At 36.3% G+C, this 21,454-nt stretch overlaps 1 protein-coding gene across 2 annotated transcripts in view; it reads right to left on the reverse strand.

The window, feature by feature from the left end:
* Positions 1–1,608: 1,608 nt before the first annotated feature.
* DCX (doublecortin) overlaps positions 1,609–21,454 on the reverse strand; it is a 159,318-nt gene continuing 139,472 nt past the window's right edge. The window contains exons 6-7 of one of the 2 annotated variants that reach the window (XM_011374349.1): positions 13,188–13,282; positions 1,609–2,745 (exon numbers count right to left, since the gene is read on the reverse strand). In XM_011374349.1, the coding sequence (XP_011372651.1) occupies positions 2,689–2,745; positions 13,188–13,282 (152 nt within the window). In that variant the 3' untranslated portion in view covers positions 1,609–2,688. The remainder of the gene's footprint in view (positions 2,746–13,187; positions 13,283–21,454) is intronic. The other variant, XM_011374348.1, reaches the window with a different exon arrangement.

Genomic DNA, 21,454 nt, shown 5'->3' on the forward strand with positions numbered 1-21,454 from the left:
GAGTGTGTGTTTTTATGTGTGTATGAAAAAGGGAGAGAGAATGAGGGGAGTGGAGGCAAATGTTTGCTGAATAACTTGATATTTGCTAACTGCAGAAGGGACTTTAGTGGTAAAACTGGATTGGGTAAAATTGAGAATGAATGACAGGGGTGAAGGCGTTCAGTTATAAAATTTTTCTTTTTTGCCTTGAAAATGGGCCAATTTAAAATGCAATTTTTGAAGGCTGAATTTTGAACTATACCAAGTCACTCTAAAGTGGCAGTACAGAAACATTTCCTTATAATTTATTACAAGAAAAATGGAAAATCTGCTATTACTATAGAAGATTTTTGTTTCAAATATTATTCTAAAGAAAATATGCCCATTTAGCATGTTCTAATGCTACATATGCTACACGCAAGGAAATACTCAGAGAGGTAGCATAGGGTCTGGACATGAGGAAATCTCTTTCCAGCATGTCATTTACCTGTCTTGGCCTCCATTTCATCTTAGATTGAAGAAATTGGAAAAAATGAGATCTCGAGAAGAATCTAGAGAATGGCTTGAATCTTTGGGGGCCTGGCCTAAAGTTTAGAAACAGACCTCCTGCCACTCACCACACTACCCCCTATCTCAAGTACCAATTTTTCCCACTTAACTACAAATCGTTCTGGGAGGCACTAAGAAAACCTTGAGCTTCTAGAAAGTAGTAAATGGGCAAGTAATATGAGCTTCTTAATGGTTTCCAACAAATCTACAAATAGAGGTGAGGGGCAAAAAGAGATTCTCATAATTTGGGATACTTCAATGACCAATTAACCAGGAATCAGTACTACCATCATCTGGACTTTTCTTGAACCAAAAATGTTTTTTGTAGCTCAGGTGATTGGAAGCTTGTCTAGGGGCATCTGAACTACCCCTTCTATCACTGAATTTCCTCCTACATAGTGCTCATCAGCAATGCCACCAAGTTGCCACTGATCCATGTTGGGATATCCTGTATTATCTCCTAATTGTGAAGCGGTTGCACGCACACACACACACATGCACACACAGAACAAGCTCATTCCTGTTAAAGTGGAAGAACAACTGCAAATCATTCAATAACCAAGCAGCAACTTGGCTTCAAATGCTGCATCTGTCCAACTATCTGCACAATTACAAAGAATTAAGGAAATCTTCATATTGGCTAAAAGCACACACAGAATTGGCATGTGCGGCTTTCACTTAAATTTAGTTTTATTTACCATTATAGGCTATGACTACAGACGAAAAGCAATGTTATGAATCTGTACCTCAAAGACTGAGAATTATTTCAAATGATCAGTCCGTAGCAAAGGGAAATCCTTTCTAGTGTTAAAGACAATAGAAAGGTTTCTGTGTCTTCCGTATGAAATATCAGGATTATAGATAAAAAAGAGTTGCTTAAAATGTGTCATAACATTTCGTTTAAAATATAATTAGAATGTCTGGTCCACATTGAAATTATTAATGTAAGCATAACTGTTAAAAAGTTATCAAAAGACTAATTCTATTGAATTGGCCCCTGCTATTCGTTTTGTTTACCCCTGGAGGTTTCTGTTTGGCAGTGACAGCATAATTTCTAAACTACATTATTCTGCACTTTTCTGGTAAATTTTCTGCATGTGTTTTTTAGACAAAAGAAAAATCACCAGTTTATAAAAAAGGAGCCTGAAGAGTTTGCTCTTGAAATACAGACATGAGGTTTTATAAAAAAGATATTGGTTTTTTGCTATAAAAAGCGACCAAAAGGTGTCAGACCTGAAAACAAATTCTCACAGTGTTTTCAGTGTTGGCTGTTTACAAGGCATTCAATAGAATGGAGATAGATGGTTACTATACAGTTTGTGTAATAACTCGCTATGTTAGACAGCCTCCTAGAGGAATTAGGTATATGAAGCCCCACACACCCAACTCTTATTACTTGATTATTGATTCTAAATTGCCCCAGTGGAGGAGTTGACATGGAATTCACTGTGTTTTATAAACTACTGAGATGTCTACAGTGTTTCCCAGTTCTACCTATTCTCTTTTAGCCAGCCCTGTACCAGGGTCCTAAATGTCTGGTGTCAGAATTATAAGTTGCTGGTGTTTCTCCCCATTGACAGCCAGACTTGATGCTATATAGTGCTAGACAACAAACAGGGAGCCTCAGTCAGGAGTGAAAAGCAAGACTGGGGAGCTGCCTTGCCATCTTCCAAGGATATTTCAGCATTCTTGAGATCGGGAGACAAGGGGTACTTGTGTTTGTCACTCTTGGATTTGTCAATGACTTTTTTCGCCACACACACATTTTAAGTATCCTGTATATAAACAACCCTCTACAAAAGGAAGACTGTCGTTTATGAGCAAAGCGAGACAGGGAAAACAATGCAGGTGCCTAAATATTCAATAGAAAGGTCATGGACTAGCACATTTTGCATCCCTGGAAAGTTACTCCAAAGGATGGTTGTCAATCTATCTTTTATAATTGGTAATTGTGGATCAGTGGCCCAGAGGAGAAATCACAGAAAAATAAACCTAGCATATTACAGTATGTTTTTAAAAATAACAACAACAACAACAAACAACAACAACAACAAAACAAACTTGAAAGCACCAATAGCCCTGTTGGACACTTGAGCAGAAATATCCTATTGTAACAGTAAGCTTGTGTTTGTACTCTTGGACTCTGAATGCTCTCCTTCTTCACATGGAATCACCAAGTGAGTCTGAGTCATCCAAAGACAGAGGCAGGTACAGGTCCTATAAGAAGATAAGAGAAAAAGTGAATTCTCCTTTTTTTAGCACCTTAGGCTCTGAAATTGACAAGATGACTGCTTTCGTTTTTTTTTTAAATTAATATATTCTCTAATTTTAGTTTAAAATAATTACAGATTCACAGGAAGTTGAAGTATAAGGAAGTATCCTTGTATCAATGCACTCTTCATTCAATTTTCCTCTATGGTAACATCTTGCAGTTTTCCATTTACTCATGTGTGTTTGTGTGTGTGTATGTGTGTGTGTGTGTGTAGTCCATGCAATTTTACATGTATACATTTATGTGACCATCACTACATTAGGGATACAGAACCGTATTCTCACCAAAGGGCTCCCTCATGTTACCCGTTCATAGCAACATCCACCCCTCTCCAGTCCCTAAGCCCTGGTAATCAATAATCTATTTACCATCTCTACAATTTTTTTCATTTCAAAGATGTTACATAAATGGAATCATACAGTATATAACCATTCACTCATTAAGGGCATGTGGGATAATTCCAGTTTGGGGCTATTACAAATAAAGCTGCTCTAAAAATTCATGTGCAAGTTTTGGTGTGAATATAAGTTTTCATTTCTCTGGGATAAATGCTCAAGGACACAATTGCTAAATCATATGGTAATTGCATGTTTAGTTTTGTAAAGCCTGCTGTATTGTTCTCCAGAATGGCTATATACCATTTACATGCTCACCAGAAAAGTATTAGTAATCCAGTTTATCCACATCCTCACCAGTATTTAGTGTTTTCACTACTGTTTATTTTATTCAGTCTTGTGAGTTTGTATTGATGTCTCATCGTGCTTTTAATTTGGATGTTCCTGATGGCTATTGTTGTTAAGTATCTTTTCATGTGCATAGTTGACATCTGTAATTCCACCTCAGTGAAATGTTTCTTCATGTCTTTTGTTCATTTTCTAATTGGATTTTTTTTTATTGTTGAGTTTTAACAGTTATTTTTATATTCTATATATGTTTTTGGTTAGATATGTAGCTTGCAAATATTTTCGCCCAGTCTGTAGTTTGTCTTTTCGTATCCTTTGCATGATCTTTGACAGAGCAAAAGTTCTTAATTTTGATGAGGTCCAATTTACTAATTGTTTTTCTTTCGTGAATTATGCTTTTGTTTTCAAATCTAGGAATTCTTTGCCTAGCATAGGATCAGATTTTCTCCTATGTTTCCATTCTAAACGTTTTACATTTACATCTATAATCCATTTTGGACTTGATTTTTGTATAAGATATAAAATTTAGGTTGGGGGGGGTCTTTTCTTTTTTTGCCTATGGATATCCAATTACTCCAGTACAATTATTAAAAAGGCTACATTTTCTCCATTGACTGACTTTTGCCCCTTTGTCAAAAATCAGTTGTGAATACATATATGAATTTATTTCAGTCTCCAAGAGAACTGCTAGGACCTGAACAAATGCCTAACCCAGAAAATGTACCCCATCTACCTACTTCCAACTTATTTCCTGATGCTTTCATTTCTAGGAATTAGGATTCATGGCTCTCATACTGTCCCAGGCCTTGGCCTTGTCTTGAGGAGATGGGAGAATGAAATGGCATTGGTTTTTCTCATTGTTCCCAGAGCTCTATTTAAAGATTCTTGTGATTCCTCTTGGACTTACTTTACCCATTGTCTAAATCAGTGATTTTCAAATCTCTCTCTCTCTCTCTCTCTCTCTCTTTCTCACTCTCTCTCTCTCTCTCAATCTCTCTCTCCTCCATTTAAGTCCTCTATTCAAATGAAATTTGCTTGAAAGCCCAATACATGAAACAAATAAAAGTATAGTTGTTTTGGTTGAACCAGACATGCGGGAGACAAAATCTCACCCATCTCCACGGTTTGAAAAAACACTGTTTTTATTCATGTTATCAGCAAGGTACTAGAGGGAACTAGAAAACTTAGAGTCAATTCTGTGGATATTTAAGAGATCTACTTTGATAAAATGGAAAGAGAATTTCAGTAGAGAACTGTCTAAGAAAATTGAAGAATACAGCTTCTCCTTGTAGAAGAAAAAGTGAAGATGAGCAATAGGAACAAGAATGGGAAGGAAAGGGACTTTTTTTCTGGGAAAGACAGGGAGGAAAAGTTTTAGGCAGTTTATAATGGAAAGAGGAATAACATGAGGTTTTAATTCTGGATAAGTAGTTCTATGACACTGAATAAGTCATCTGAGTCCTAGTTTTCTTGATCAAAAAATGCAGACTTTGGAATGGACAATCATTAAGGTCTCTTCCAGCTCTGAGACTATTATTTGGAACACTCAAGGGAATACTGAATCATTTAAAAACACAACAAATGCAACTACAACAAATAGATTCACTTTTCACCAACACACCATCCTTTCACTGTAAATCAGGGGTTGGCAAACTTTTTCTGTAAAAGGCTAGATAGTGAATATTTTAGCCTCTCTTTGCTGGTCACATGGTCTCTGCCACACAATCTTGTTTTTTGGGGGGGTTGTTTCCTTTATAACACTTTAAATATGCGAGAAACATTTTTTTACACCAGGGTTCATCCAAAAAAAAAAAAAACCTCGTTTTGTTTTAAACTACCAAGCAAAGATTTCTTATAACACTGATAAACAGGTAGGAAATACCTGAGGAAACAATAAGAGTGCAATGAAAACTCGTAAAATGGAATTGAGGCAAAGTGGCATACAATGGAACTGCTCCTCTGAAAAGATTTAGTTCTTCAGTACTTGAGAAAAATGAAAATTGAACATAGTCAAAAGCGTCTTTGAGCTTCTAGACTTACATAATGGACTTTCATAATTTTCAGAGAAAGACTCTCTGAAAATCTGATTTTACATAAATGCAGTAACACCGCAAAGATGATCAAAATCAACACTTTCAGAACTATGGAAATTAACCAAAGACTTGCAACAATCCAAAAAGTGTTTATTCAAGAAAAATGGATTAATCTCAGTAAGAATATGAAGATTCAGGTGCTTTAACTCACCTTATTTTCATTCTCCCTCTCCCTAGCTCCAGGATAGCTTTGAAAACTAACAGACTCACCACTAGAGTATATGAAAAACAGCACCTTAGCAGCCCCTGGAGGATGCAGAATGGATTCGGAGCTCCCCAAAATGCCCCATTCCAAGAGAATTGTCCTTTTTTGACTTATCTTGTAGCTCCCTGGAAACTCCCATTTGTAGAGCTCTTCTTTATTTGACCTAACTCAGAGTACACTCACTATGAACAGCCTTTTTTAGGCAGCATTAATCAGCTGCAATTGTTTAAAATCACAGCTGCCTGAGGTAGGGGAAACATTTGGGGCAAATGAAGCTGCTCAAAACCTTAAAAGGAAAAGCTGGAGAATTAATGTTCATAAGAGACTTTGAAAAGCTCCAAAATATTCCTAAGCTTCAAAATATCTCTAAGGCCAGACACATGTTCAGGACTGTGCATAACCTCAGAAAAGACCCCATACCCCTAATCTCTCACCTTTGGGTGGCCTTGAGGCTCTCTGCAAGCAGCAATTGAAGGCTAAGACAAAGATGTAAACTGCCTGACAGAGCATTGAAATCATGCCCCAACACACATACATACACAACCCTCAGCAAAGGCTGGGAGGCTTATTGGATCAAAGCATTTAAGGAAATCTAACAAAATTATCCTTCAAGAATGAAGCATAAATCAAGACAATTCCCAGATAAATAAAGACAGATTATTCATCACTAGCAAACATATCCTACAAGAAATGCTAAGGAGAATCCTTCAGGGAGAAATGAAAGGACAACAGACAGTAATTCAAATCCACATAAAAAATAAAGAATACCTGTAAAGATAAATACATAGGTAAATGCAAAAGATGGTACAAATTTATTTTTTGTAAATCTTCCATTATCTATTTCAAAAGACAACTGCATAAAATAGTTGTAAAAATGCTTTGGTGGACTTATTATGTATAAAGATGTAATTTGTATGTCGATAAGAGCAGAAAGGGAGGGGGGAAGCAACAGTGCTATACTATAGCAAAAATTTTGTATACAATTGAAATTAGTTGATATTAACTCAAAGTAGATTGTGTTAAGATGTTGACTATAATCCTCAGGGCAATCACTAAGAAAATAACTCAAAATAAAATGAGTAAAAATAGAATAAAGAAATTGCAATGGTACATAGAAATATATTTAACACAAAAAAAGGCAGAAATCTAGGGATTAAGGGGGAAAAAGATATAAGACAAATAGAAAGTAGCAGAATGGGTTATGTAATTCCCACTTCACTAGTAATTGTATTAAATATAAGTAGATCAAACACTCAAATGAAAAGGCAGATATTGTCAGAATAGATTAAAGAAAAAAACATGATTCACCCCTATGTTGTTTGAAAGAGATACAATTTAGATTCAAAGACACAAATAGGTAGAAAGTAAAAAGATGGAAAAAGATTTAACATGCAGTTAGTAACCAAAAGGGAGCTGGAGTGGCTATACTAATATCAGAAAAAAAATAGACTTTAAGACAAAAATTGTTACTAGAGACAAAGAAGGACATTTTATAATGATAAAATGGTTAATATACCCTAAAACATAATTATAAATATATATGCATCTGAACAACAGAGTACCCAAATACGTGAAATAAAAAATGACTGAAGGGGGAAATAAAGAATTCAACTATAATAGTTGAAGACTTCAATACCTCGAACCTTCAATAGACAGAATAACTAGGCAGAAGACCAAGAAGGAAAGAGAAGACTTGAACAACACTACAATTACACATCTCTAAAATACTCCATCCAATAACAGCAGAACATATTCTTCTCAAGTGCCCATGGAAGGTTGTGCAGGATAGATCATATGTTAGGTCATAAAACAAGTCTCAACAAACCTAAAAGGATTGAAATCATACAAAATATGTTCTTTGACTACAGTGGAACTAAATTAAAAAACAATAACAGAAAGGTATTGGGGGAATTCACAAATTTGTGAAAATTAAACGACATATTGCTAAATAGCTAATAGGTCTAAAAATAAATTATATGGAAACTAGAAAATACTCTTGAGTTATAATAAAATAATTAATAATAATAATAATATAGCAAAAGTTATAGGATGCAGCTCAAGCAGGGCTCAGAGGGAAATTTATATGAAATGGTCAGTATATGCTAACTCATAGGAGCACAGAGTAGTAGATTAGTGGTTGCTAGGGCATGGGTAGAGGGGGATGGGGCTGTGACTACTATTGGGCATAGAGTTTCCTTTGAGGGTGATGAATATATTCTTACACAACTGTGTGACTAGTAAAACCACTAAACTGTACTCTTTTAAAAAGGTATAATTTATAGTATATGAATTACATCTCAATAAGCTGTTATTTAGAAATAGTATCTTTGAAAATCTCTTACATTTATGTGATTCCTGAGCATGCAACCCTATACAGCAATATGCATGTAGCAATGTATAATGCATACTGTAATATTCAGTATATAATGATGTGTACAAATATGAGATAGTTTTTCAGTAGTTTTTTCTATGACTATATTGTGACTATTGTGAATCCCATAAGTTAAATTTACACATAAAGCAAGTCCACTGTAGTAGAAAGAGCACAGGATTAAGAGCCAGGACACCTAGGTTCTAAGCCTAGCTTTGCCATTTCACTTCCCCATTTCAGGGCCTTTGCTTCTACATTTGAAAACCAAGGACTATAAGATCTTTAAGGTTCCTTTTAGTTCCAAAATTCTATAAAATATAATTTGGATCATTGCATTTTGTTGTTCTTTGGCTATAACAAAGCAAGAGAAATGAGACAGACAATGCCAAGTTAGTTAACTCCCTGGGCATTTATCAGGCAATATAAAAAGGCCTCTTCATTATGGAGGCCACCTTGAGTCCAACCACTCTGAACTGCTGGGCTTCAGCATTCACCATTGCTATTAATCGTTCATGTAACAGACCCTTCAGTGTAGTTGTTTGGTGGAAATAATTATCTGAAAATAATTTTTATCTGGAAGTAATTTTTCCAGACTCTTATCTCAGAGGACACGGAAGAGGCCTTGGGGTGGAATCATGAGGAGACTCCACTCACAGCTACTATACCTTGGAATGGGTAGGGTGAAATGCAGGCTGTGGAGACAATCCATACGACTAGCCCTAAGTATGAACTTCTGTACTTCTGTTCTCCATCAATTTATTTACTATTCAAAATATATTTCCTTGTATGGGTAGAACAATGTTTAGGAAAAGGAATTATCTTAACATTCTGTTTTTGTTGATTGATATGTAGAAATACAGAAACACACATATTGTTTAACAATACAAATAACTTGCACCTGAAATTCATTTGCTTAGTCCCTGGGATCCCTACAGAACAAAATGTAACAAATACAGCTGTGTTGGCAATACTCTTGCATTAGAGGAAACAAAAATTTGGTCTCTGGTCCAAGGAGCTTATAGTCCAAAGGAAGTCAGAGAGGAGTTTTGAGAAACCTGGCTTCCACTTTGAGTTTGCTTTTTCCCAAGTGCACCCTGCACTTTTTTAATGGTGTGGCTTTGTTTTTGTTGATTTTTTTAAAGCTGGAACACTGGTTCTCTTCACTAACCATCAAAGCCTACCCAGGCTTCAAGGCCCCACTTAAATATCACCTAGTCTGTAAAGCTTTCCTCATCTCCCACCCTCCTTCATGTTTCTGCAGCTCTTTTGTTCACTGTTCACTGCACTACCAAAATCCACTTAAGAGTGGTGTCTGTGATTTGAGGGTCAAGATCCTGCTTTATTAATCCAACTATCTCTCCAAGCACTTAGAGGATGACCAAAAAAAGTCTGGAAACACAGAAAAATGTATATTTAAATAATGTTAGTTATATTTTCTAATAATATATGAATATATTTCCTTCAATCTCCAGACAACTTTGCAAGCAAAATGCCTCCAAATCTAAAGTGATGAGTGCAATCGGTAACCTGGAAAGAATATAAAAATAAATAAAAAAAATGTTTCTTATGTTTCTAAAATCTTTGAACATCTTTAATATGTTATCTTCTCCAAATTGTTGAATCATACTTGGGCTGTCTTTAACCCCAGTACCTCCTTTTTATCATCTGTAAAATGGAAATGCTACCCACCCTGTGTCTTCACAGGCTCATCACAAGGGTAAATGAGAAAATGGCTAGCAAAAATATAAAGCAGTATGAAAATGTAAAATGTTGTTCTCATTAACTATACAAGGATTTACTTTTTGTCCATATTGTAGCACTTGAGTATGCTGGACTTTGGCTAACCCCGTTACAGCTGCTTTAAAGAGACTTCTCCATGAGCTGCTTAAGAGGGGAAGCCAAGAGGCTGATTACAGCTTCGGGCCCTGCCACAGCCATCAAAAGTTATCGAAGGGATGCTGGGACTTCGAGTTTGTTTCCAATTGTGCAGAAGGAGAATTATAGCCTTAGCCATCTGTTTCCTGTCTCCACCATGACTCACACCTTTCAGGTCCACTTGAATAGATGTTCAGATGAGATCTGCTTAGGCTCACTGCCCAAGGACCTTGATGGTGCTAAGGCTCAGGTAGCTGTGTGAAAGGAGGAGAAGCAAGAAGCTGATACCTCAGCTCCAGGGGTACTGAGTCAAGGAACAAGATACTTTTGAGCTTATTCAGAAAAACCAGTTCATCCTCCATCATTGGTGGTATAAATATGAGGCTATTGCTTCCTGGCAGGATACACCGAGAGCCACAACGCCATTTCTATGACACTTCTGTCCCAAATGCATAATCTAAATCTAATCGCAAAGAAACATTAGACAAACCTAAATCAAAAAACATTCCACCAAATAAATGGCCTGCACTGTTTTGTTCTATAATATACTGTACTAAAAGATAAAACAAAGACTGAAGAACTTTATTAGATTAAAGAATACTAAAGAGACATGAAAACTGAAGGCAATGTATCATTCTGGATTGGATGCTGGACTAGAAAAAGAATATTATTGGGGCAATTGATAAAATTTGAATATGGACTATAGAGTATATAATAGTATTGCAGCACTGTGAATTTCCCAATTTTCATAATTGTACTATGGTTATAAAAGAAAATGTCTTTACTCTTAGGAAATACACACTGGAGTATTTAGAGGAAAAAGGGCATAATATCTGCAACTTAATCTCAAATGATTAAAAAATAGCAAAATGTATGTGTGTGTATGTGTAGAGAGAAAGTACAAAAATAAATGAGGCAAAATATAAAGAACTGATGAATCTTTGTAAAGAGTACACAGAAGGTCTTTATTGTTCTTACAACTCTTCTGTAAACTTCAAATGATATAAAAGTAAAAACTTTAAAAATTATTAAAAATTATTCTCCAAAATTTTTAAGTTTGCTCTAGAAAATTATATAATTTATTACTTAATTTTAGTTTGCTTAACTGTCATAAGAGTAATTTTAAAAATAGAATGATACACAGAAAATTCCAGTTAAGAAAACAGTAAGGCTCTAACAATGCTGCCACCTATAGCTTATTCTAGACCTTCAGTGGTTAAATTAGATTTTAGAATTAACATAAATCAATCAATCAATCAAGCAATCAATCACATACACAAAATGCCTGTAAGCCCAACCAGAAGAAATGGCTTAACAATGCTAGCACTGACCTCAATGGGTTTATGAATGATGAGTCCTCAGTCTAAATGAATTGAACATGTCAACTAAAAAGCTGAATGACTAAAGTGTGCAGACTAAGTAAGTGTCCAAGCTTCTCCCAGCTATTTGGGAAAAGTACTAATGGAAGGTGCTGACATAGGTCACACTTCTCAAAAGGAAAGTAAAGAAAGAAATACACAGGGCCAAGATACAGTAAAGAGCAATGCTGCAGAAGAGGTTCTGTGTGGAGAGTGGAACCACAGAAGTGGCCTACTCCCCATCTTGGAATGTCCATATTAACAAGCTTTGTTGCTCAGAAAAATAACTGAAAGCTGACTGCAAAAGCAGTTTTCATCCATCTCACAATCTCTGGGTAATGTTGGCTACACAGACAGTTCAGCAGCTCCTCCTTTGGGGAAACCAAGTAGCTTAGCAGGACAATTAAAAGGTCTGGTCAGGGTCAATACCAGAAGTTAAAGAGGTCACAAAAGGAATGAAACAGGCATTATGAATGCTAAAGCAGGTAATCATCAGATTAACCAAGAAATTAAAATCCTAATGCAGAGAAAAGGAAATGAAAATGGATATCAGGCAGTGGTATGCTGTTAAATCTTAACAATTGACTTTATGTGGGGAAAAATAACCTTGAGTTTGTAGTATTAGCTGACTTCCATGGTATAAATCTTCCCACCAGAGTGGTGTTCTAGTTACCAACACAATGTCACTGAAAACAGAGTTGGGAAGCAATGTACAATCAGCAAACAGGACCTAGTGTGAACTGGCTCTAGCATACTTCCAGCAGTAATTTGGGTACCAATCTTCTCTCTGCTACTACCTAGCTATGTTATCCTACTAAGTAATTTAACCTTTTTGAGTCATAATTTCCTCAATTGTAAAATATCAATACCTGACGAAATCATTGAGAGAATCAAATGAAACTAATATATCTCTGTCTAAGATCTCTTCCAGCTCTGACTATCTACGATTCTGTGATGGAATTGGCCACATTGGTGGGTTTTTGCCTTTTCCCATCTTACATTAAGTCATGTGAGCAGGCAGAAGACAAGAGAATCCTAAAGTAAGTTGCTCTAGAGTTTGGTAATCAGAGCGGAGACCACCACATTCACATTGCCTCAGAGATGAGGTCCAAGTCAGTGACCACTCCAGATTTTCTATACAGAAGAGATTTCAGGGTGATAATCTGTTTGGGAAGTGGGGCTAGCAAATCTACACACTTCTATTATTTTAATGGTATATTTACTTGGGATGACTTAGAAGTGTAAATGATGCCCAGGGCCAATGCAGTGTATATGTGCCCTCTCCTCCTATGCTGTACCAGAATCTACCTGGTAAAGAATACATAGTAAAAGTAGGGTCTATCTCTAGTCAATAAAATGTTTTGATGTCCAGCAAATCTAAAGGAAGTAACTCAGTGCTAACTTTCTTTGACTGCTATATTTATATCACTTCTATGGACCGGTACCTGGCAACATATGCTTAATGCTCTCTTTGCTATGTCTATGAATTGGACAGACAAGTGCTCAACCCATTTCCTGAGCCATTGTTTGGTGTTACTATTAGCTCAGAATGCATATCTGGGACCTCTGTGCCTCTTTGTTTTGGTTCAATGTAACCTAAGTAAACAACCCGGGGGTCAGAGGAATAAATAAAAGTGACTGGAAGCTTGGCCCCTGTGCGGAATCCCAAGACTTCACACTAATGGACCAGAAGAAAGGAAATTCTAGCATCTGTTGAAGTCAACGGAAAAGAAAACCCTCACCCAGCCATTCAAAAAAGTCCAAGTGCAAAGGGATTTAGTAAGGTATAAGAGACATAATACCTTGTGCTTCCGGAGGCTGCCAGGACTGGTGGGCGTAGAGATAGGAGACTGCTTAGACTTGGGGGTAGAGAGCTGGCTGCTGGAAGTTCCATTTGCTAGCCCAAGGCAAGAGAAAAGGAAGGGATAAAAATCAACAGCATACAAAAGAACAAGTTATCCTTCCCCTCCGAAGATACTAAAAACATTCAATCAAGGCACACATACAACCAAGTGATTTGATGAGTATAACAAAGAAAAAAAAACACACACATTCCTCAGAAAGGCAAGAAGTGTAATCCTCAGTTAATTAGATCCCTGCACAGTGCAAGGCAGCAATCTTCCCACCCTTTCCCTGAGTGCTTCCAATAACAGGGTCTGGATTTTTTCAAATATTTTTCATATTCATTCCCAAGTTTGACCCTAACGACATCTTCTGAAGTAGTCTGAGAACATATTATTTTGTTTTAATTTTATAAGTGAGAGAAAAGTGAAGCACAAAGCAATTGTGTGCCTTACCTTGAAGGGAAGGGAATATAGGTTTGGACCAGGGCACATTCCTTTTGGTGGCAGATAATATGTCAGGTACACTATAGTCCCATTGTCAATTTCTCCCCACTCTCTCTTTTCCTACTCAACTCCCCTACTCCACACACACACTCTCTCTTCTTACCTTATCCTGGGTGATAAAAACAGAAGGAAAGAAAGAGAAAGGGGACTAGTCAGGAAGAAGAATGAAAAAGTAGAAGAGAAACACAAAGTGAGACATAAAGAAAGGCTCATACAGTGAAATGGGTGGAGGAGAGAATCAAAAAAGAGCAAAAGAGATCAGGAATGAAGAAGAGAGGAGACAGGGAAGATAGAGTAAGAGATAAGGAGAAGAGAAGAATGAGGAAGTTTGAAATAGGGACAGAAAAAGAGAAAGGCAGACAGTGGTGGCCAAAGTCAGAGTACACACCAATTTGTCTCTAGTCAATAAAATGCTGAAAATGAGATGGTTGAGTATCTTCATATCCACTGTGTTTGCAAATTGTTTTATATTCCATTGCTAATGAGCTTTTTAAATATTTAACTAAGTAAAAAGAAATGTAGTGAATTAAATGAAACAATTAAACAACTTTCAAAATGGATTCATGTTCAGACATCACATGCTAAAGTTAATTTCTTTTACATCTAAGTACTTAAGTAATTAATCAGCAATATTCTGAAATGTGCTTTACAAATAAAGGCAAATATCCCAAGGATGTGAGGGAGGGGGTGAGGGAGGAAGGAAGAGAGAAAGAAGGAGGAAGGAAGGGCTGGAGTGGAGAAGGGAGAGAGAGATTGAGATAATGAGAGAGAGAGAGAGACAGACAGACAGACAGACAGAGAGACAGAGAGAGAGACGGAGAGAGAGAATAGAAAATTGAACAAGTTAAGCAGGAACATGGCATGAGAGTATTGCTGCTAGTCCCACAGGTAAAGCTTAAACTTCTGTATCATAAATATTTCCTGAAGATATACTTCCTCTGCACCATTTATGGTAATGTTTCCCTAGGTTCTGGAATCTGCATACAAACTATAGAGATGGGATAGATATTAGTGTTGTGGTTCATCTAAGTGCAAGTGAGCTAAAAATGAGCACTTAAACATCCACCGTTTGGCTTTGCCTGTGTATTCACTCATCTCTCACCCACTCACTGAGAGACCTTGCTCCCTGTCAGGGCTTCCTGAAAATCACTCATTCATTTAGCCAGTAGTTACATGGTATTTTCTCTAAGCCAGGCCAAGTATTAGACATTGGGGTTTCAGAGATAAGTAAGTCATTTCCCATGGGGAGACAGGCAAGAATACAGTGAGTTAAGCGCTATGACAGAGCCATATGAGGGGTATTATTGGAGCCTGGAGGAGAGACTTTGAAATCAGAGGTCTGAGAGGCAAACGGAGGGACAACACCTAAAAAAGTCTTGAAAGATGATTCTGGGAGCTTCCAGTCAAGATGGTGGAGTAGGTAAACACTGTGCTTGCCTCCTCCATGACCACATTAAAATTACAACTAAATTATAGAACAGTCAACCTGGAGAACCATCTGAAGACTAGCTGAACAGAATTCCCATAACAAAGGATATAAAGAAGAAGCTGCAGTGAGACTGGTAGGAGGGACAGAGATGCAAATGGGCTATCTCCATATCCATGCGTGGTGGTTGAGAATCAGAAAGGATATCTCAGCTGCAGAGGACCTCCTGAGGAGTGAGGATTCGCAGCCCTAGACCCAGCTTTCCAGCCCAGAGCACCAGTGCTGAGAAAAAGAAGGTCCTACAACATCTGGCTGTGAAAAGCAGTGGTGATTCTGTCCATCCAGGTGAGACAGAAGGCTGCCAGAAACCCAGGCATCCTCTTAAAGGGCTTACACACAGACTCCTTTGCTTCCAGGCACTCATCCTGGGCTAGAGCAGAAGGGAGGCAGCTCAGGATGCACCAGAGACATACAGGGAGAGGCTAAGTTTTGTGGCTTCAGGGTAAGAACTGGAGAGACAGCCGCCATTGTCCCTGTGTTGAGTCATCCTCTCATGCAGCCTATGGGGCGGGGGTGCCATCTTTCCTCTGTTGAGCCCTCCCCTGACACTGCCAAATCTGAAACTCCACTGGCCTGGTGAACTCGCTCACATCTCCCGCTCTGGTGACTTCCTGAGACCAAGCCTCACCTAAGTTGCTTACCAAAGAAGGTTCCTTCACCAGCTCTGCCTTACAAATAGCTAGCAGGTTGCAGCAGACCTCGAGGTTCCATGAGCATTTTGCTAACCTTCCCCAGGCATTGTACTAATGGTAACCAACCTTATATCCCAGCATGGCTTCTCCCAAATGCCTCCAGGTCCAGCACAGGAAGCAACAAACCAGTTTGTAGCTCCTACCAGGTAGCCACAGGCCAGTAACAGGCAGCATGCATGAGAGCTCCTCCCATGAGGCCCCAGAACCAACACACCCAATGGTCAGCTTCAGACCAAAACAGAGCGCCACCAATTAGTCTTGCAAGCAGCATGCCAAAAACGGTGGTCTCAGCAGGTAATAGAGTCCATTGGAGCAAAACCCACTCATTGAGGTCAGCCCCACCAAAGCAGCTTGTACACTGTGGTTGTGGCAAATTATGACAACTGGTAAGCCTGAGAGTCAATCCCTCCCATTGAAATGCAAACAGCAGTCAAGGCTCAACGACAATGGGAGGGCACACACACATCACACACAAGGAACACCTGGAACATTAAGCTTAGGTGATCAGAGAGACTGCACCACTAGGTCCCACAGAACACCTCCTACATAAAGACACCCTACCAAGACTGGGAGACATAGCAGATCTACCTAATACATAGAATTAAACACAGATATGAAGCCAAAATTAGAAGACAAAGAAACATATCACAAATGAAAGAACAGAAGACTCCAGAAAAAGAACTAAAAGACATGGAGGCAAGCAATTTATCAGATACAGAGTTCAAAACACTGGTTATAAGGATGTTCAAAGAACACAGAATAACAACAAAGAGATAGTAACCATAAAAAAGAACATAGGAACCATAAAAAAAGTCAGAAATGGAGAATACAATAACTAAAATGAAGAATACGCTAGAAGGAACCAACAGCAAATTAGACAAAGCAGAGGACTGAATTAGAGATTTAGAAGATAAGGAAGAAGAAAATCTCCAATCAGAACAGCAAAAGAATAAAAAATTTTAAAAATGAGGATAGTTTACGGGACCTCTGGAATGACATCAAGCATAACAACATTCACATCATAGAGGTACCAGAAAGAGAAGAGAGAGAGCAAGGGATTGAGAACACATTTGAAGAAATAATGACAGAAAAATTCCCTAACCTGGTAAAGGAAATATACATATTTGTTCAAAAGGAATGGAGAGTCCTAAATAAGATGAACCCAAACAGGCCCACACCAAGACATGTCATAATTAAAATATCAAAGGTTAAAGACGAGAGAATCTTAAAAGTTGCAAGAAAAAGGCAGTTAGGTACCTACAAGGGAACTCTCATAAAACTGTCAGCTGATTTCTCAACAGAACCTTTTCAAGTCACAGTGACTGGCACAAAATATTCAAAGTAATGAAAAGCAAGGACCTACAACCAACGTTACTATACCCATCAAAGCTATCATTTAGAATCAAAGCATATACATAGCTTCCCAGACAACAAAAAGCTAAAGGCGTTCATCACCACCAAACCAGTATTACAAGAAATGTTAAAGAGACTGGTTTAATAAAAAGAAAAAAAATAAAAAATATGAATAATAAAATGGCAATAACTACATATCTTATTTCATGTCCTTTCAATATTACATTGAAATTCCATACTGGTAGAAAAGTCTCCCTATTGAAAATCATAAAATATTTTAATTTAATGTTATTTACAATCTACAATATATAAAAACAAACTTGCCATTTTCTTGAATCCAAGGAAAGGAAGCTGGAAATAACCAGTTTTCCATAGCCTTATTTATTGACATATCTATCAACAATTGCATTAAGTGTAAATGGATTAAATGCACCAATAAAAAGACATAGAGTTGCTGAATGGACAAGAAAACAAGACAAATATATATGCTCTCTACAAGAGACCCACCTCAGATTGAAATACACACACAGACTGAAAGTAAAGGGATATAAAAAGGTATTTCATGTGAATGTAAACACAAAAAAGCTGGGGTAGCAATACTTATACCAAATAAACAAACAAACAAAATACTTTAAAACAAAGGCTATAAGAGACAAAGGATATTTCATAATGATAAAAGCATCAATCAAACCAGAGAATACAACCCTTGTGAACATTTATGTACCAAACATAAAAGAACCTAAATAATTAAGGCAAATATTGATGACATAAAGTGAGAGATTAACAGTAATATAGTCATAGTAGGTGACTTTAACACCCCATTGATACCATTGGACAGGTCTTCCAGACAGAAAATCAACAAGGAAGCCATGACCCTAAGTGGCATACTAGACCAGATGAAATTAATTAATATTATAGAGCATTGTGTCCCAAAGCAGCAGAATATACATTCTTTTAAGTTCGCATGGAACATTTTCCAAGATAGACCACAAGTTAGGCCACAAAACAAGTATCAATAAATTTAAGAAGACTGAAATCATGTCAAGTATCTTCTTCACTCCAATAGTATGAAACTAGATATCAATTACAAGAGAAAAACAGAAAAACACACAAACACATGAAGGATAAATAACATGCTACTAAACAATGAGTGAGTTAACAATGAGATCAATAAAGAAATTGAAAGCTACCTTGAGACAAATGAAAATGACAGCACAATGACTCAAAATCTATGGGATGCAGTGAAAGCAGTCCTAAGATAGAAATTCATAGCAATACAGGCCTACCCCCAAGAAACAGAAAACATCTCAAATAAATATTCTAACCTTACACCTAAAAAAAAAAAACTAGAAAATAATAACAGCAAACAAAGCCTAAAGTGAGTAGAAGAAAGGAAATAGTAAAGATCAAACTGGAAATAAATGAAATAGAGTAAAAAACATAAATTAAAAAAAAAAAAGAACAGTACACAAAATCAATGAAACCAAGAACTGGCTATTTGAAAAGATAAACAAAATTGATAAACCTTTAACCAGACACATCAAGAAACAAAAAGAGTAAGGGAGTACCCAAATAAATAAATCAGAAATGAAAGAAGAGAAGTGACAACTGACACCACAGAAATGAAATGGATCGTAAGAAAATAGTACAAAAAATAGAAGAAGAAGAAAATACTATGAACAATGATATGCTAACAAATTGGACAATCTGGAAGAAATGGATAAATTCCTAGAAATATACCATTTTTCAAGATTGAATCAACAAGAAACAAAATCTAAACAGACCAATTACTACTAATGAAATTGAGTAAGTAATCAATAAACTCTCAACAAACAGAAGTCCTAGACTGGATGGCTCACAGGTGAATTTTACCAAACATTCAAAAATTTAACACCTATCCTACTCAAACTATTCCAAAAAATTCAAGAAAATGGAAGTCTTCCAACCTCATTTTTGAGGCTGCTATTACCCTGATTCCAAAATCAGACAAAGACATTACAAAATAGAAAATCAAAGGCTGATATTCCTGATGAACATTGATGTAAATATCTTCAACAACATTTTAGCAAACCGAATTCAGCAATACATTAAAAAGATCATACACCATGATCAAGTGGAATTTATTCCTGTGATGCAATTTTGGTTTAATATCTGCAAATTGATTAACATGATATACCACATTAAACAAAAATGAAGAATAAAAAAATGATATTATCCTATCAATAGAGGCAGAGAAAGCATTTAACAAGTCCAACATCTAATTATGATAAAAACAAACTTCTTGGCAAAGTGGAAAGAGAGGGAACATAACTCAATGCAATAAAGGCTATATATGACAAACCCATAGCTAACATCAAACTCAATAGGGAAAAGCTAAAAGCATTTTCCTTGAGATGAGGAACAATACAAGAATGTCCACTTTCACCACTTTTATTCAACATAGTATTGAAAGTCCTAGCCACAGCAGACAAGAAAAAGAAATAAAAGGAACTCAAATTGAGAAGGAAGAAGTAAAACTGTCATTTGTAGACGACATGATACCATACATGGAGAACCCTAAAGAGTCCACCAAAAAACTATTAGAACTGATAAATGAATTCAATAAAGTAGCAGGATACAAAATTAATATTCAGAAGTTGGTTGCATTTTATACACCAAAAATGAATTATCAGAAAGAGAAATTAAGAAAACAATCTCATTTATGATTGCATCAAAAAATAAAATACCTAGGAATAAATTTACCCAAAGAAGTGAAAGACCTGTACTCAAAAAATTGTAAGATATTGAAGAAAGTAATTGAATAAGATACAAGTAAATGGAAGCATACACCGGGGTCATAGATAGGAAGAATTAACATTGTTAAAATGTCCATATTATCCAAAATAATCTATAGATTTGATGGAATCCCTATAAAAATACTAATGACATTTTTCAAAGAACTAGAACAAATAATCCTAAAAATTTATATGGAACCACAAAAGACCCTGAATAGCCACAGAAATCTCGAGAAAGAAGAATAAAATTGGAGGTATCATGCTACTTGACATCAATCTATACTACAAAACTATAGTAATCAAAACAGCATGGTTTTAGCATAAAAACAGACACAGAGATCAATGGAACAGAATAGAGAGCCCAGAAATAAACCTATGTCTATATTGTCAATTAATCTAATTCAAAGTAGGCAAGAATATACAATGGGGTAAAGACAGCCTACTCAGTAAATGGTGTTGGGAAAACTAGACAGATTCATGTAAAAAAAAAATGAAACTAGACCATCTTCTTACATCATATACAAGAATAAATTGAAAATGGATTAAAGACTTAAATGTAAGACCCCAAACCATAAAACTCCTAGAAGAAAATATAAGCAGTAAATGCTCTATCACTGCTCTTAGTAATATTTTTCTAATATATCCTTGTCAAGAAAAACAAAAGTATAGCATAAGGAAAATAGTTAATAATGTTGTAATAAACATGTAAGGGGGAAAAAGGGTACTAGATTTTGTGGGGTGATCACTTCATGAGTTATATAGATCTCTAATCACTATGCTGTACAACTGAAACTAATATATTATTGTATGCCAATCATAATTGGAAAAAAACCTCATTGAATTGTACAATGTAAATATGAGCAACTAATTGTCTGTTATATTTCAGTAAAGCCAGAAAAATTAAAAATAAATAAAAAATAAATAAACAAAGGACTACATCAAACTAAAATGGTTTTGTACAGCAAAGGAAACCATCAACAAAACAAAAAGATAACCTGAATGGAAGAAGGTATAAAGCAATGATACATCTGATGAGGGGCTAATAGGTAAAATTTGCAAAGAACTCATACAACTCAACACCAAAAAAAAAAAAAACAATTTAAGTTAAAAATGGGCAGGAGACATGAATAGATATTTCTCCAAGAGGAAATATGGATGGCCAATAGACATATGAAAAGATGCTCAAGATCATTAATCATCAGAGAAATGCAAATTAAAACCACAATAAGATATCAGCTAACACTTGTCAGAATGGCTATCATCGGTAAATTAAAAAAAAACAAGTCTTGGTGAGGATGTGGAGAAAAGGGAATTTTCATGCTCTATGGAAAATAGCTTGGAGGTTCCTCAAAATATTAAAAATATTAGAACTACCTTATGATCCAGCCATTCCACTTCTGGGTATTTATACACAGA

The sequence above is a fragment of the Pteropus vampyrus genome, unplaced genomic scaffold (assembly GCF_000151845.1).
Source record: "Pteropus vampyrus isolate Shadow unplaced genomic scaffold, Pvam_2.0 Scaffold244, whole genome shotgun sequence".
In the NCBI taxonomy this organism is placed as follows: Eukaryota; Metazoa; Chordata; class Mammalia; order Chiroptera; family Pteropodidae; genus Pteropus; species Pteropus vampyrus.